This window comes from Stenella coeruleoalba (genome assembly GCF_951394435.1).
Source record: "Stenella coeruleoalba genome assembly, chromosome: 16".
In the NCBI taxonomy this organism is placed as follows: Eukaryota; Metazoa; Chordata; class Mammalia; order Artiodactyla; family Delphinidae; genus Stenella; species Stenella coeruleoalba.
Window position 1 is genome coordinate 16,024,029 of NC_137162.1, and position 16,870 is coordinate 16,040,898.

The 16,870-nt window shown below is 45.9% G+C and overlaps 1 protein-coding gene across 1 annotated transcript in view; it reads right to left on the reverse strand.

Annotated features, from left to right (window-relative positions):
- VWA2 (von Willebrand factor A domain containing 2) overlaps positions 1 to 16,870 on the reverse strand; it is a 62,768-nt gene that overhangs the window by 8,146 nt on the left and 37,752 nt on the right. Inside the window, 3 exon segments of the mRNA XM_079899751.1 lie at positions 2,582 to 2,717; positions 6,795 to 6,821; positions 6,823 to 6,988. Coding sequence (XP_079755877.1) covers positions 2,582 to 2,717; positions 6,795 to 6,821; positions 6,823 to 6,988 — 329 coding nt within the window.

A 16,870-nucleotide genomic window follows, 5' to 3' on the forward strand; every position in this document is an offset into this window, starting at 1 on the left:
GGCTTTCCTGAGGCAAAACATCCACTTGGGATAAAAGCCAAGTCAACTACGAACTCAAGGGGTCGCTGAAATCAAAACTGTGCCAAGCTGCCAGCTCATTAAAAAGAACTCTTCTCCCCCTCCACGTCTACTCCTCATCAAACCACAGGTCCTAGCCCAGAAGGCTCCACGGGCCCTGCCCTCCCTACCCAGGCCTACAGGAGCCAGCGCTGTTGAGCAGACACTATCCACAGGGCTTCGCCTGGGCCTGTGCTCAGCTAGTCCCCCACCTCCCTCAGGTCTGGTCCCTGCCCACTCTAATTAAAGCTGCACCCCTACCCTCTACTTACCCCACCCTGTCCCACCCCGCATCCTTTCCCTTATTGCACTTACCACCACCTAATAGTTCATTTAGGTATTCACTTTGTTCACTGCTGCCTCTTGCTCATGAGAGCAGATTTGTTTCCGAGATGCTCATGCTGATTCCCCAGGACCTGGGGCAGTGCTGGGAACTTAGGAGAGCCTCGGTGAGTATTTCTTGAATGAGGGGATTGATGAAAAGCCTACTATATGCATTATTCTAGGAGCCTGCAACGTCAGTGCATTCTACGAATTACCTCGCTGCCTGCAACGTCAGTGCATTCTACAAATTACCTCGCTGCCTGCAACGTCAGTGCATTCTACGAATTACCTCGCTGCGTGCCCCTGGCAATCCTCCGGGGGCAGGTCCTGTTATCACCCCCTTGCTGAATGTGGAAACAGACAGCGGGAGGTTCCCAGCTCACTAGTGGTGATGCCCCCAGAGTCTGAGCACATAGCCATGAAGTGTACTCTACCCACCAGCCTCTCCCAGGGCTCCCGGCTCTGGACGCCTCTGCCCACTGCTACCCGGTTCCCACATCTTTCGAGACTGCTCAAGCAACCCCTCCTCCATGACGTGTGGCGAGGACAGGCCCCATCCCAGCACTTGGGAGGCTCTCTCTGGACCACGAGCTTCTTGGAGCCGCGACTGTGCCTGCCTCCTCGCTGGACCCTGCCTGGCTCACCGTGAGTCCTTAAACATGTTCACCAGGGAATGAAGAACTACCTCCTTTCACTCGGAAGTGCAGGTTCGGAAGAGAGCCTCTAGTGGCCTCTGACATGGCAAGAGGCCCCACTTCCTCTGATCCACATGGGGGGCACCGCCCTTCCCTGCCGAGATGGCGTTCGGACTCTGCATCGACCCAACACGGCCCTCACGGCTTCTCAGCCGCTCCATCTCACTGCTGTGGGCACTCTGATCTCATCGCTGAGGCCAGGCCAAGGGGCCAAGGTGCAGCTGGTTCAAACGCTACCCTGGCCCTCCAGAAAGGACTAGAGGGCGAGGTCATGAGCTCCTGACCAGGTGCCATACTGAAGGTGGTCCGGATAAAGGGGACGATCTGGGGGTCTGTGGGGCAGTGGCTGAGAGCCGGGCGGCAGGTGCCCTTGAATGCCTGAGCTCCGGCCCTGAAGAATCCAGCATTCTTCACAGCCTCCACATCCGGAATCCATCGAAGCACCATAAGCCTCTGGCCTTGCTCAGCCCCCACACACGTGGAAACTGGTGATCGGAGGGACCAGATTAGCAGACCACTATCCCAAGTCCAGACCACCGCCCTGTCAGACCAGCTTCTGGCTGAGTTACCAGCCTTCAGAATGGCTGGGACCCAGGCCCGGGGCTCCTGGGCGGTGTGTCTAAAAGGCTCTGACACTGAGTAGCTGTGCCCCTGCCTGGGTCCCCGGAGCTCTGTCCCTGCCTCCCTCCCAGGTCTCCTCTGATCCCTGTCACACACTCCACAGCCAAGGCCCCGGAGAGCCGTTCTCCCTGCAGCCCATGAGCACTTGGCCGTCCCCGTCCAGGCCCTGCCCACAGGCTCTGACCCCACACCTTGTGGACAAACCTGGAAAAGGGACAGAGAGCAGCCAGCACGGCCTTGGTCCCCCGAGATCCCCTCCGGCACGGGGCCTGGCCAGCAAGCTGCCTGACCATCTCTAGCGTCTTGCGCTCACAGGGGTGAGGCTGGACCTTGCAGTCTGTGTCCACCGTGCATACCCGAGGCAGGGAAGACAGGGTTACGCCTCCTTCCTCCCACCACCCTCAGCCTCGGCTCTTTCCCAGCAGAGTACACGGGGGAGGGGCAGCCGGTCTCCGAGCATCTCCTCTGCACAAGCCCCGCCCCACACCGCTCTTCCATCCTGTGCACACGTGTACCTTTTTTTTTTTTTTTTTTTACAACGTACTTCACTCTAGCTCCTGGATGGAGCCTGACAAAGATGACTGGGAATACAGGGATCTCACCCCCAGATGAGGCCTCCCTGTGCTGACAGCAGGGGAGGGGACCCCACCGGATCTGAGCCTCTCTACCCCGTGCGACAAGTTCGGAATTCCCAGCCTAGAACCCCACAGGGCCTGACACAGGGCGGTAGAACAGAGCAGAGGGCCCCAGGGCCGAGGCTGCTGGGCTCCATTCCTCTTCCCTCCCTCTCAGGGGGACCTCCGGCCTTGGGGAACCCTCCTCACCCCCATCCCGCTTGCATACAGGCGAGGCCACTCCTTTCCACACGGAAAGGCCTTACTCACCCGGAGAGGCAATGGTGCACGTGGCAGAGCCGCCGAGGGTGCTGGAGAGGCTGTGGGCGGCGTCCTCCACCTGCTCGGCCATCAGCACGTGCTGCTCCCTTGGCTCGCTGGCCAGCGTGCGCAGCTCCTCCCACCTGTGCCCCGAGCCCCCGGCCGAGAAGTTACAATGGCTCATCGCCCCACACTCACCCACCTCCTATCCACCCGTCTCCTAGACGCTGGGCTCCCTGTGGACAGCCCCGCCACCCACTACTGCAGGAGCCACAGAGCTGCAACCTCATCCACCCAGGATGCAGGTAAGGTCTAGAAGTGAAGCACAGAAGGACCTCGAGGATGCTCAGCCATGGGTCATAACGTGCACACGCTCCAGTCCCCGAACTTCCTCAGAGGAGAGCCTCACACTCAAACCGTCGGCTCTTATTTGAGACAGGGTCCTAACAGATTTAGTCGTCTGGTTTTGCAACCTATAGCTGATGAGAAAAATTTAACCAGAGGGCTTCCCTGGGGGCACCGTGGTTAAGAATCTGCCTGCCAATGCAGGGGACACGGGTTTGAGCCCTGGTCCGGGAAGATCCCACATGCCGCGGAGCAACTAAGCCCGTGCGCCACACTACTGAGCCCGGGTACCACAACTACTGAAGCCTGCAGGCCTAGAGCCCGTGCAACGAGAAGCCACCCAATGGGAAGCTCGCGCACCGCAACGAAGAGTAGCCCCTGCTCATCGCAACTAGAGAAAGCCCATGCGCAGCAACGAAGACCCAACGCAGCCAAAAATAAAAATAAATTTAACTAGAAAGGAAATGAAGGAACGTGGTTCTAGGTGACAGCAAGAGAAGAACAAACAGGGACAGCTAGTAACAGAAAAGAAAAAAAAATCCTGAAGAATTATAAATAGTGGCAATAAGAACTGAAAGGCCAGCAACATGAGGCCGTGTAGAGGCAGGAGCTGGCGCAGCTCCACAATCAGAGGGCACTGCTAGTGTCCAGAACAGAAATGCTGTGGGGGATGATGACCGTAGGGCATGAAGAAAGGGTTAAATGATGTTGAGAAACCTGTTTTTAAGAAGACAAGGCAGTCAGTGACACATTTAGAATCCTGCCTATCAAAAATTCATCAAAACAGACCACAGCTTGGCAATACAGCAAAACCTTCACGTATCTCTAAACCTCCTAATGTAAAGCTCCCCATCCTCCTCTGAAGCCACAGAGACCAGACACTTTGCCCAGCATCTGGGACAGCGCCTGGCACACACAGGGGCTCCTCAGTTCTGGACTCACATTAGCATTGAGCGGGCAGCTCTGCCGGGCCGCACCCTTAGCTCTCCCGGCCCCCAAACAGACCTTCTTAAAAGCTCCCTGGGTAATTCAGATGCTCAGCCAGAGTTGAGAACCATCAGAGAAGGGGCTCAATGTACACTAAAAGGGGGAAAGAGTTTGAACGGGCAACAGTCTTTAATCTCACACTGCAGTGGTTCTCAGACTTTGGCGGCATCAGAATCACTGAGGGGCCAGAAAAACCACAGATCGAGGCTCCTTTTGCCCCAGAGTTTTGGACTCAATGCAGTGGGGCCTGAGTGTGTGCATTTCTAGCAAGCTCCCAGGTGATGCTGTTACTGCTGGTCCAAGGAACACACTTGGAGAACCACTGGTCAACAGGGAGCTGGCCTCTTACTAGGAGTGGGGAGGGGTCAGGTAGCCCTGGAAATCCAACAGGCTTTCTCAGAGGCTTCCTGTGTCTGCAGCTCAGGTCTTCATATCTGAGCCGTGCCCCCTCTTCTGAGCAATGGCTTCTTGATTTCCCTACACTAGGGATGCTCAAAATACGGTCTGTGGGCCAGTGAAGAACCCCGAACTGTTTCACCCTGATTCAGAATCCGTTAAGTATAGACACCAAGCATTTAGAAACTAATCGTACAGCAACTTGACAGTCATTTTATGTCTGTTGGGTCAAATAATAAATATCTGAGTTTCTATTTTGTTTTTATTTCATCTTTCCAGCAACTCATTTTTATTGTATTTTTTTTTTAAAAAAAGTATCCGTTCATGATGGATTAGGAAAAAAAACAAACTGGACCTTCACCACAGATAGTTTGAGAAGCGCTACTCCAGCCAGCAGCTGGAGAAGAAAGCCCCAGAACGGACCAGTATTTCCACCCATGGGAGATTCTATCCTCAGTGACAAACCTTTGGGCAAATACTACGTGCAAGGCACTCTATTTGGCCCTATGTGGGGATGAGGGTGGGCAGGGAGCCATGAAGTAACGCCCACTCTCCTCTCTCAAGGGGTTTATACTCCTTATATCTGAGGACACAGAAAGAGCCAGCCATAAGGCAGCTTGTGTCTAATACCAACTTACTGGCAATGACAACAATAATGGTGGTGGTAGCTGTCATCATCGTCACCAGGACACTGCACAATCGGGGCAGCCCCATGGTACCTACAACCTCAGTCCCCTTCTATCTTCTTCCTCTTTCTGCACTTGCTGGTCCACGCAGCACTCAGCTCCTGGTGATCTTATTTAGGCTTTAAATACCATCGTCAGTTTCAATCTCGATGCCTGTCCTTTCTCCTCTGCTCCAGACTCTCGTATCCAACTCTTTACTCAGCTTCTCTACTTAGATGGCTGATACGCATCTCAAACTTGACTTGTCTGAAACAGAATTCAATTTCCTTTGTTCCTTTCCCACTCTTTCTCTTTTCAGTAAATAGCACCACCATTCACACGGGAGTTCAGGCCAAAATCTTTGATTCTTCTCTCACACACCCACATCCAATACACCGGTCACTCCATTGCTCTGCCTTCCAAAAGCATCCTAAATCCAGCCACTCCTCAGCGGGGTCACAGCTGCTTCCCTACTGCAAACCATCATAATCTTGCATGTGAGCTGCTCCAAAGGCCTCCTAACTAGACTCCCCACTGCCCCTATTATTGCTTCTCCCTCTGCCTCACCCACCAGTCTATTCTCTCTACCTTGCAGTCAGTGTGATTTTCTAAAAATGTAAGCCAATTCATGTAATTTTCCTGCTCAAACCCCCCACCCCAAAGACTTCCCAGACTACTCATTACAAACTTTAGTCTCTACAATAACCCACAAAAGCTCTAGACCTAACTCCTGCCCACCTCTTTTACCTTATTTCTTATAATTCACCCCTTGCTTGCTGGGCTCCAGCCACTCCTGGCTGTCTCACTGTTTCTATCACACACCGAGCTAGCTACTGCCTCAGGGCCTTTGCACTTTCCATCTGCCTGCCTTGCCTGCTCTTTTCCCTGTTATTTGGAAGGCTTGTTCCTCACTCAAGTTTCTGCTCAAAAACCAACTCTTCAAAGGAGCCTTGCCAGACCCCCCTATCTAAAACAGCTGTCCTCTCTATTCCCATCACTCTGTAACCTCTTCCCTACTTTATTTTTCTCCTTTGAATTTTATTTCCACCTGAAACTGTTACTTATTTATTCACTCCTTTTTTTTTTTTTTTTTTTTAAATCTAGTTCCTTTCCTAGAACAGAAGCTCCATCAGGGCAGGGACTTTGTATTGCTGTCTGTGCATCCTGAGAACCTAGAATAGTGTCTGGCACGAGGAAGACAACATACATTTATTGACTGAGAGAATAAATAATGTACAGTTGGTCCTCTGTATCTGTGGGTTCCACATCCATGGATATGGGTGGCCAACTAAGGGACTTAAGCATCCATGGCTTTTGGTATCCACAGGGGTCCTAGAACCAACCCCAAGGAACAACTATACTAAAATTAATAAAGAGATTTCTATGTATAGGCACAGTGCCCAGACCAAGAGTCATTTCACTTGATACCCACAAATGACAACAGCCCCACTGAGGTCACCTCCATTTTCAGGGTTGAGAGCATTGAGGAACTGTGCCCCCCTCTCCTCTAGGAAGGCCTATTCCTGCATCTGGCTCCTGACCCACCCTGTGCAGTTGGATGAGTCCATGAACTTCCATTTCTGCCCAGATAAATTAGAGTCAAGTTTCTGACACTTGAAATCAAGTATTCAGACTAAATTAAAGACGATGCAAACTCTCAGACTTCCAAAGACTTGGCGGTCCCCTTGTGCCAGCAACAACACAGCAAAGTGACAAAAAAACGGATCCAGGAAGGATCAGGATGGTTTTCCCAGCTCCCCTCTCTTCCCATGGCTGCGACGTCCCCAGGCTGACCCAGAGGGCTGACCCCGCGTGACCAAATCTCTTACTGGGAAGCAGACCCCCACAGCAAACACAGGTGATGCCCCTTTGCTTCAGCTGCTTGGCTGGCAGGGCCACATGCCCTTGGGACCTCCCGTCAGTGACAATGATGGGGACCTGGGGCACAGAGGCAGTTCTGCCCCCAGGGAATCCTTTATGCAGAAGGTATTTCAGAGCAAGGCCCATCTCTGTACGTCCTCCTCTGAGCTCACCCAGAAGGAAAAAAACAAAGAAGAAAGAGTCAGCAGTCCAGAGATGAAGTTGGAATGAGAGCCTGAAATGATGGCCACCTTCTTCCAGCAGAGACTCAAAGGGACAATTCCAGCATGAGATACGCACTCTCTCACCAACTAAACCACAAGAATGATGAAGAGAAATGAACTTTTCCCCTGGACTTAACACTCCCCCTATACATCTCTGTTGTGTTATGTAACAATGACATTCTTTGTGTATGTGTTTGCTGTCTCTCGCCATGGTGTCTCCGGGGCACAATTCTCCTCGTTTGTCTAACACCCACCTCCCATCTCCCCAGCCCCATACCATTCCCTTCTTGTTACAGCTCAACATCTCCTTGGGGTGGGAAAGCAGATAAATGAGTTTCATAAGAATTTATGGGCGTGAAGGACGGGGCTTTGCGGCAAGGGTCTGATGAGGCCTCGCTTTGATGCAAGGGTCTGTGATCAGGCCTCTCTGTCTCACTTCCAAGTTCAGGGTTGGGCGCTGGAAGGCTGAACCGTTTGACTGCTTTCAGATCAGGGCAGGTTACGGTGGTCTCATCTCATCAGGATGCTAAGATTCTCCAATCCTCACAGCCTAGTTACAGGGACTGTCGACTGAGCTTGGAATCCCAGCACAGAATCCCTACTGAAGCTCGCCATAGGAGGCTCGTGCAAACGTCCTCAGAGGGTGGACTGCCAGCTCTGTCAACTGGGAAGAAAATAATATGACTCACTACAATAGATTTTGGGCAAAACCCTTCAGTGGATGGTAATAGATGAGGAATCCCCTGCTCAGAGACCAGTAATACTAACTTAATATTTACTGTGCACTTACCACATGCCAGGCACCACTGTGCTAAGAGTGTGTGTGTGTGTGTGTGTGTGTGTGTGTGTGTGTGTGTGTGTGTGTAAAGGTGCTTGGCTCATATAATTCTCACCACAGCTCTGAGACAGGGGAGTTCAGAGAAGAGAAGGGCCTTAGCTAAGGTGACACAGCTCATGGGTGGTGAGGTAGGACTTGAACCCTCCACTTCCAGAGCCCAAGTTCTTAATCATCAGGCTACACAGCCTGCCTCTCCCCAGCCAGTGGAGGTCAGAACTGCAGTTGAAACCCAGTCCAGCTAATTCCAAAGCCAATGGTCATTCCTCTCCAGACTTGCACCTAACAGGCATGGAAAATGGGCGCCCATTCATTTATGTACTATCTAAGCAGAGACCACACGGCCGGCAGAGCTTTAAAATATTTACTCTATGGCTCTTTGCTGAAAAGGTTTGCTGACCCCTACTCTATACTGTTCTAAATGGTTTCAAAACACTTTTCGCCAAAAGCCAGGAGCTCCCTGTGCCTTCCCCCTGGCAGGGTCCCCCACAAGCCTCTGGCTGTGGCCCTGCATCCTTAGCTTCTCAGCCAGACTTCGCTTTCTCTCCTCAAAACACCCCCGCACCCCTTGCCCATCTAATCATCACTTCTTTCCGTATGGATTCAAAGCTTCAGGACCAGGAAAAAAAGCACTTGTTCTCCGCAACTCTGTTCTTGTTTCTCATACAGGTCTACCCTCGGCCCCTCCAGAGTTAACCTTTGTTTTCCCTTTTCAATCCAGATTTTCTGAGTGGGTCTGGGCCCCGCTCTTCATAGCTACCAGCCTGTGGCTAGAGAGAAATTCAATTTCAAGGCCATGAGGGCCCAGACTACAACTCCACGGACCTCTGGGGTGTCCGCTTCCACATCGCTTAGCGCACAAATGCCCGTGCCGGCCACCCTCTCCACCTCTGCACCTGACCTGCTGGCTTCTGACCAACCGAGCGCAGGTGAGATTCCTAACAGCATCTGAACCCCGGGAAATGAGAAGAAACCCTGCTACCTCCACTTTTCTTATTCCACAGGGTGTTTCTCACAGAGACTGTTCTGAGCTCATCGTCTGGCTCCAGACAGGAAGGTCTGAGGCCAGAATCTAAGGTTTTTCTAATTTCTCTCCAATGGGACTAAACGAGGTAGAAAGTGAAGGTTCACAGATGGACTGCTGTTTATGATAGAAACGTGTGGACGATTAAGAACAAGGGCGCAGATACTAGTCCCGTGAGATACTGGCCAGCTAAACTTGGCAACGTTACTTGGTCTGATACTCCTGTTAAACCTGCTAAAGTAGAAAAAGTAACAGTATTGTTTGAAGATTAAATGCTGTATCCAGTGCCTGCTAGTACCTAGTAAGCACTCCATCAGTGGTCATTATAATGAACTACCTAGCAGCCTCTTCTAAGAAGTTTACCTTTTGAGCTAGTCTCAAATTCCAGTCAGCATGAAAGTCCCTTAGGAGATTTACTAATGTGGATTTTCAGATTCCATCCTCCCAAGAGTCCAAATTGGTGGGTGTGTGACCAGGCCTGAGAATCTATCAATACATTTTTGACCCGCCTCCCCTTTCCCACCCCCAGTGATTCTGATGCAGGTAGTTCATGGAACAGACTTTGAAAAATAATTCATAAGAACACTCACTGTAGGTACAGGGATGTCGATTACAGGAGTTTTTGTTGTTGGTGGTTTCCGCAATGGACAAAAATCCTGGAATCAAGCTAAATGTGTCCTTTTAGGGGTCTGATTTACTATATTGTAAGAGCTCAATTCATTGATTACATAACCATTAAAAAGGATCAACATGAAAAATAATGCAGCTTTATGCAAAAATACAAATAATATTAAGCAAAAAAAAAAAAATAGAGCAAAGTGCTTTGTAATTTTAACTATTCTAAAAGCTATGTTTAAATGTTAATGCAGCTTGAAAGAGGCCAGAGCTGGCTATAAAAGGCTTTGTGCTAAAGAAAGGGGTCATTGCTATTTCTGCAGAGCTACTCAAACACGGTACAACTTTGATAAAGCCACAGATGGGGTCCAAAAGAAAAAAAAAATTCAATCACAGAAAACTCAGAGTCATGTTACGTGAAATTAATCAGATGATGGAACAGACGTGCACAGCCCTCTGGCCAGACTTCTAGACATTCGGAAGCCAACTGCTGGCCGTGTTTTATCTGATTTTAGGTTATCATGGGGTACAACACTGTAAGGTTTGATTGTAGTATTTTTTAAACTTATTACAAAGTAGCAATAAGGTGACTGTCACAGTGTCTTCTTAGTCATTTCAAAACATGCTTTTAGGGGACTGCATTGATCTGGAAAGGCAAGTGTTCTGGGTTTTGGGGACAGCTGTGCTCGTCTGTCGAGAATTTAAAACTCCACTGAAGAAAAAGGGTAAAGAGCCCTGGGCAGGTCATCGCTCCCATTCGGCCAACATTCCTCTGTTATTAGTAAGAGTGTCTTAACGTTCAATGTCCTCAATGACCCTGCAACCGTGGCCCAAAAACCAGGAACTGCCTCCTTTTCTTGTTTGTTGTCTTACAGCCAACCTGGGATACACAAATGCTAACCATTCTCATCCCCAAAAGAAGAGCTGACCTTGTTCAGACACGTGAAGAGGCATCTTTCTCCACCCCCCGTGTCCTCATCTGGTGCATCCTCAATGCATCTCCGCATGTCATGGGTTATGAATAACAGCCCTTAGTTACGATTTTCAGCACAGCTGACAAGGGGCTCAACTAATTACTTAGGGGGCAGGGGTGGAGGGGGAGGTCGGAGAGAGGTGGGAAAGGACAGCTCCATGGGGCCTCCTGGACGCACAGTGCGACCCTGTGGTCCCGGCCAAGTCACCTGCTCCTCCCCAACCTCAGTATCCTCTTCCATAAAATAAGGGGTTGGAAGAGGTACTGGGTGATCTCTATAGAGTACCTTTTGGTACCAAGTCACTTAAATTGGCTTAGTTTTTCACAAGAGAGCAGGGCTGAGTCATTTGAGTCAAAGTCCCCCAAACGTTTTTGACTTTCAGTCCTAAATTTAAAACATTAGGTTACTTTTTCTTCTGCAAATGTTTTTGTGTATATAATGGGTACAAAAGTTTTTATAACAATAAAATATCAATAATGATATAATTCACATACCACAGAATTCACCATTTTAAAGTACAAATGTGGTTCTTAGTATAATTCAGAGTTGTACAACCATCACCACTACCTAAATCCAAACTCTTTTCATCACCCCAGAAAGAAGCTTTATACCTATTAGCAGTCATATCCCGCCTCCCCACATGCCCTGGAAATGACTAATCTACTTTCTGTCTCCACAGATTTGCCCATTTTAGACTATTTCATATAAATGAAATCATACAATACGTGACCTTTTATGTCTGGCTTGTTTCACTTAGCATTTTAGTTAAGCATCTTGCCTCTTGGCCATTTTGATGTCCTCTTTGGAAAAATGTCTATTTAGTTCTTCCGCCCATTTTTTAACCAGATTGTTGGGTTTTTTGTTATTGCTTGTATGAGTTCTTTATATATTTTGGATAATAACACCTTACCTGATATATGGTTTGCAAAATTTTTCTCCAATTCTGTAGGCTGCCTTTTCATTTTGTTGTTTCTTTTGCTGTGCATAAGCTTTTGAGTTTTATGTAGTTCTATCTGTTCATTTTTGCTTCTATGAATAAATTACATTTTGTGTACCCATTCATCCATTGGATTTTGGCTATCATAAATAACACTGCTGTGAACATCACTGTACATGTTTTTGTGCAGGCATATGTCTTTGTTTCTCTTGGAGTGGAATTCCTAGGACATGTGGTAACTCTATGTTTAACATTTTGAGGAACTGCTGTACTGTTTTCCAAAGTTGCTGCACCACTTTACAATCCTACCAGCAGCGTATGAGGGCTCCAATTTCTCCACATCTCTGTCAACACTTGTTATTGTCTGTCTTTCATTTTATCCCTCCTAGTGGGTGTGAAGTGGTATCTCATTATGGTTTTGATTTGCATTTCCTTAATGACTAATGATGTTGAGCATCTTTTCGTGTGCTTATTGGCCATTTATATATCTTCTCTGGAGAATAGTCTATTTACAAGGTTTCTTATTGAGATGATGAAAATATTCTAAAATTAGATGATGGTAATAGTTGGATAACCCTGAAAATATACTAAAAATCACTGAACTGTACACATTAAAGGTGTGAACTTTACAGTATTTTAATTATATCTCAATAAAGCTGTTTTAAATAAATTAGTGTGTATAACACTCCTAGGCCAGGGGGCAGTGGGAAGAGACCTTTTAAAAGTGCCAATTCTAAGTATCACTGCCCAGAGTGATTTAGCAGGTCTGGAGACAGCCCAGGCACCTGCACTTTAACATACTCCCTAAGCAATTCTGACTCAGACCATCTGACCAAAGACCTCACTTTGACAAGTACTGCTCAGTGTGTCTGGGCCCAAGATACAGAAGTGGGGATGCCACTGTTCTCTACGGGAACCATTCGTGGAGGGCCCAAGGGTAGAAGGCTCCAAGGGAACATGGAAAGGTCAACGTACACTAATATCACTTTTAAAAAACATATTAACGTGCTTTTTCCTTTGAACTTTCTTGTATTTGACTTGCTGCTTATTCTGCACCCAAGGTCAGAGGAAAGGGCTGGGATAAACAACCTAAGATGAAGTCACTGGGGATGGGGGCAGTAACAAGATGGCTGGGTAGAAGGATGTGAGCTCACCCCCCTCACGAAAACACCGAAATTACAACTAACTGCTGCACAACCATTGACAAAAAACTGCTGGAACTTGCCAAAAAAGATATCCTACATCCAAAGACAAAGAAGCAGCCACAACAAGATGGTAGGAGGGGCACAACTGTGATAAAATCAAATCCCATACCCACTGGGTGGGCAACCCACAAACTGGAAAATAATTATATCTCAGAGGTTCTCCTATAGGAGTGAAAGTTCTGAGCTCCACGTCAGGCTCCCCAGCCTGCAGGTCTGGCATCAGGAGGAGGAGCTCCCAGAGCACCTGGCTTTGAAGGCCAGCAGGGTTTGATCACAGGAGCTCCACAGGACTGGGGTAACAGAAACTCCACTCTTGGAGGACACACACAAGGTCTAGTGCACACCAGGACCCAGGAGAAAAAGCAGTGACCTCATGAGAGCCTGGGCCAGACCTACCTGCTGGTATCGGAGGTGGGGGTAATTACCTTAAACATAAACAGATTAAATGCTCCAAACAAAAGACACAGACTGGCTGAAATGGATACAAAAACAAGACCTATGTATATGCTGTCTACAACAGACCCACTTAAGATCTAGGGATACATACAGGCTGAAAGTGAGTAAATGGAAAAAGGTATTCCATGCAAATGGAAATCAAAAGACAGCTAGATTAGCAATATTCAGATCAGACAAAACAGACTTTAAAATAAAGACTGTTACAAGAGATAAAGAAGGATACTACATAATGATCAAGGGATCAATCCAAGAAGAAGATATAACAATTGTAAATATATATGCACCCAACACAGGAGCACCTCAATATATAAGGCAAATACTAACAGCCATAAAAGGAGAAATCAACAGTAACACAATAATGGGGGGGGGGGCTTTAACACACCACTTTCATCAATGGACAGATCATCCAGACAGAAAATCAATAAGGAGACATGGGCCTTAGATGACACATTAGATCAGAGGGACTTAACTGATATTTATAGAGCATCCTGTCCAAAAGCAGCAGAACACAGATTCGTTTCAAGTGCACATGGAACATTCTCCAGGACTGATCACATGCTAGGCTACAAAGTAAACCTTGGTAAATTTAAGAAAACTGAAATCATATCAAGCATCTTTTCTGACCACAACGCGATGAGAACAGAAATAAACAACAAGAAAAAAACTGTAAAAAACACAAACATGTGGAGGTTAAACAATATGCTACTAAACAACCAATGAATCACTGAAGAGATCAAAGAGGAAATCCAAAAATACCTAGAGACAAATGAAAATGAAAGTATGATGATCCAAAACCTATCGGATGCAGAAAAAGCAGTTCTAAGAGGGAAGTTTATAGCAATACAATCTTACCTCAGGAAACAAGACAAATCCCCAATAAATAACCTAACCTTACACCTAAAGCAATTAGAGAAAGAAGAACAAACAAAACCCAGAGTCATTAGAAGGAAAGAAATCATCATAAAGATTACAGCAGAAATAAATGAAATTGAGACAAAGAAAGTGATAGAAAAGATCAATGAAACTAAATGCTGGGTCTTTGAAAAGATAAGCAAAATTGATAAACCTTTAGCCAGACTCATCAAGAAAAAAAGGGAGCAGGCTCAAATCAATAAAATTAGATATGAAGAAGTTACAACTGACACCAAAGAAATACAAAGGATCATAAGAGACTACTACAAGCAACTATATGCCAATAAAATGGACAACCTAGAAGAAATGGACAAATTTTAGAAAGATACAATCTCCTAAGACTAAACCATGAAGAAATAAAAAATATGAACAGACCAATCACAAGTACTGAAATTGAAACGGTGATTTAAAAACTCCCAACAAACCAAAGTCCAGGACCAAATGGCTTCACAGGTGAATTCTATCAAACATTTAGAGAAGAGTTAACACCTACCCTTCTGAAACTCTTTCAAAAAATTGCAGAGGAAGGAACACTCCCAAATTCATTCTATGAGGCCACCATCACCTTTATACCAAAACCAGACAAAGATACCATAAAAAAAGAAAATTACAGGCCAATATCACTGATGAACACAGACACAGAAATCCTCAACAAAATACTAGCAAACTGAATCCAACAATACACTAAAAGGATCATATACCATGATGCAAGGATCGTGGTATATCTCAGGGATGCAAGGTATATCCCAGGGATGCAAGGATTTTTTGATATCCGCAAATCAATCACTGTGATATACCACATTAACAAACTGAAGAATAAAAACTGTACGATCATCTCAAAAGATGCAGAAAAAGCTTTTGACAAAATTCAATACCCATTTATGATGAAAACTCTCCAGAAAGTGGGCACAGAGGGAACTTAACTCAACATAATAAAGACCATATATGACAAAACTACAGCCAACATCATACTCAATGGTGAAAAACTGAAAGCATTTCCTCCAAGATCAGGAACAAGACAAGGATGTCCACTCTTGCCACTTTTATTCAACATAGTTTTGGAAGTCCTAGCCATGGCAATCAGAGAAGAAGAAGAAATAAAATGAATTCAAATTGGAAAAGAAGTAAAACTGTCACTGTTTGCAGATGACACAATACTATACATAGAAAATCCTAAAAGAAAACTACTAGAGCTCATCAATGAATTCAGTAAAGTTGCAGGATACAAAATTAATACACAGAAATCTGTTGTACTTCTATACACTAACAACAAAAGATCAGAAAGAGAAATTAAAGAAACAATCCCATTTATCATTGCATCAAAAAGAATAAAATACCTAGGTAAACCTACCTAAGGAGGCAAAAGACCTGTACTCCAAAAACAATGTGATGCTGATGAAAGAAATCGAAGCTGAAACAAACAGATGGAAATATATACCATGTTCTTGGATTAGAAGAATCGATATTGTCAAAATGACTATACTATCACAAGCATGCTACAGATTCAATGCAATCCCTATCAAATTACCAATGGCATTTTTCACAGAACTAGAACAAAAAAAATTTTAATTTGTATGGACCCCGAATAGGCAAAGCAATCTTAAGAAACAAAAATGACACTGGAGGAATCAGGCTCCCTGACTTCAGACTATACTACAAAGCTACAGTAATTAAAACAGTGTGATACTGGCACAAAAACAGAGATATCGATCAATGGAACAGGAAAGCCCAGAAATAAACCTATGGTCAATTAATCTATGACAAAGGAGGCAAGACTATACAATGAAGAAAATACAGTCTCTTCAATAAATGGTGCTGGGAAAACTGGATAGCTACATGTAAAACAATGAAATTAGAACATTCTCTAACACCATACACAAAAATAAATTCAAAATTGATTACAGATCTAAATGTAAGACTGGATACTATAAAACTCTTAGAGGAAAACAAAGGCAGAACACCCTTTGACATGAATCGAAGTAAAACCTTTTTTGAGCCATCTCCTAGAGTAATGGAAATAAAAACAAAAATAAACAAATGGGACCTAATTAAACTCAAAAGCTTTTGTGCAGCAAAGGAAACCATAAACAAAGCGAAAATACAGCCCACAGAATGAGAGAAAATATTTGCAAATGATGCAAACAACAAGGGATTAAACTTCAAAATTTACAAAAAGCTCATGCAGCTCAATATCAAAAAAACAAACAACCCAATCAAAAAATGGGCAGAAAACCTAAATAGACATTTCTCCAAAGAAGACATACAGATGGCCAACAGGCATAAGAAAAGATGTTCAACATTGCCAATTATTAGAGAAATGCAAATCGAAACTACAATGAGATTATCACCTCACACCAGTCAGAATTACCATCATCAAAAAGTCTACAAACAATAAGTGTTGGAGAGAGTGTGGAGAAAAGGGAACCCTCCAACACTGTTGGTGGGAATGTAAATTGGTACAGCCACTAAGGAAAACAGTACGGAGGTTCCTTAAAAAAACTAAAAATAGAGCTACCATATGATCCAGCAATCCCACTCCCGGGCATATTTCAGGAGAAAACCATGGTTCGAAAGGATACATGCTCCCCAATGTTCATTGCAGTGCTGTTTACAATAGCCAAGACATGGAAACAACCTAAATGTCCACTGACAGAGGAATGAATAAAGATGATGTGATATGCACAATGGAATGTTACTCTGCCATAAAAGAAGGAAATAATGCCATCTGTAGCAACATGGATGGACTTAGAGATTATCATACTAAGTAAGTAAGTCAGACTGCAGACGTGCCCCACGGTGTGCAAAATTAGATTTCCTGCTGGAGGGGCTGTAAGTCGACTGGGCTCGGGAGAGTGCAAAGACC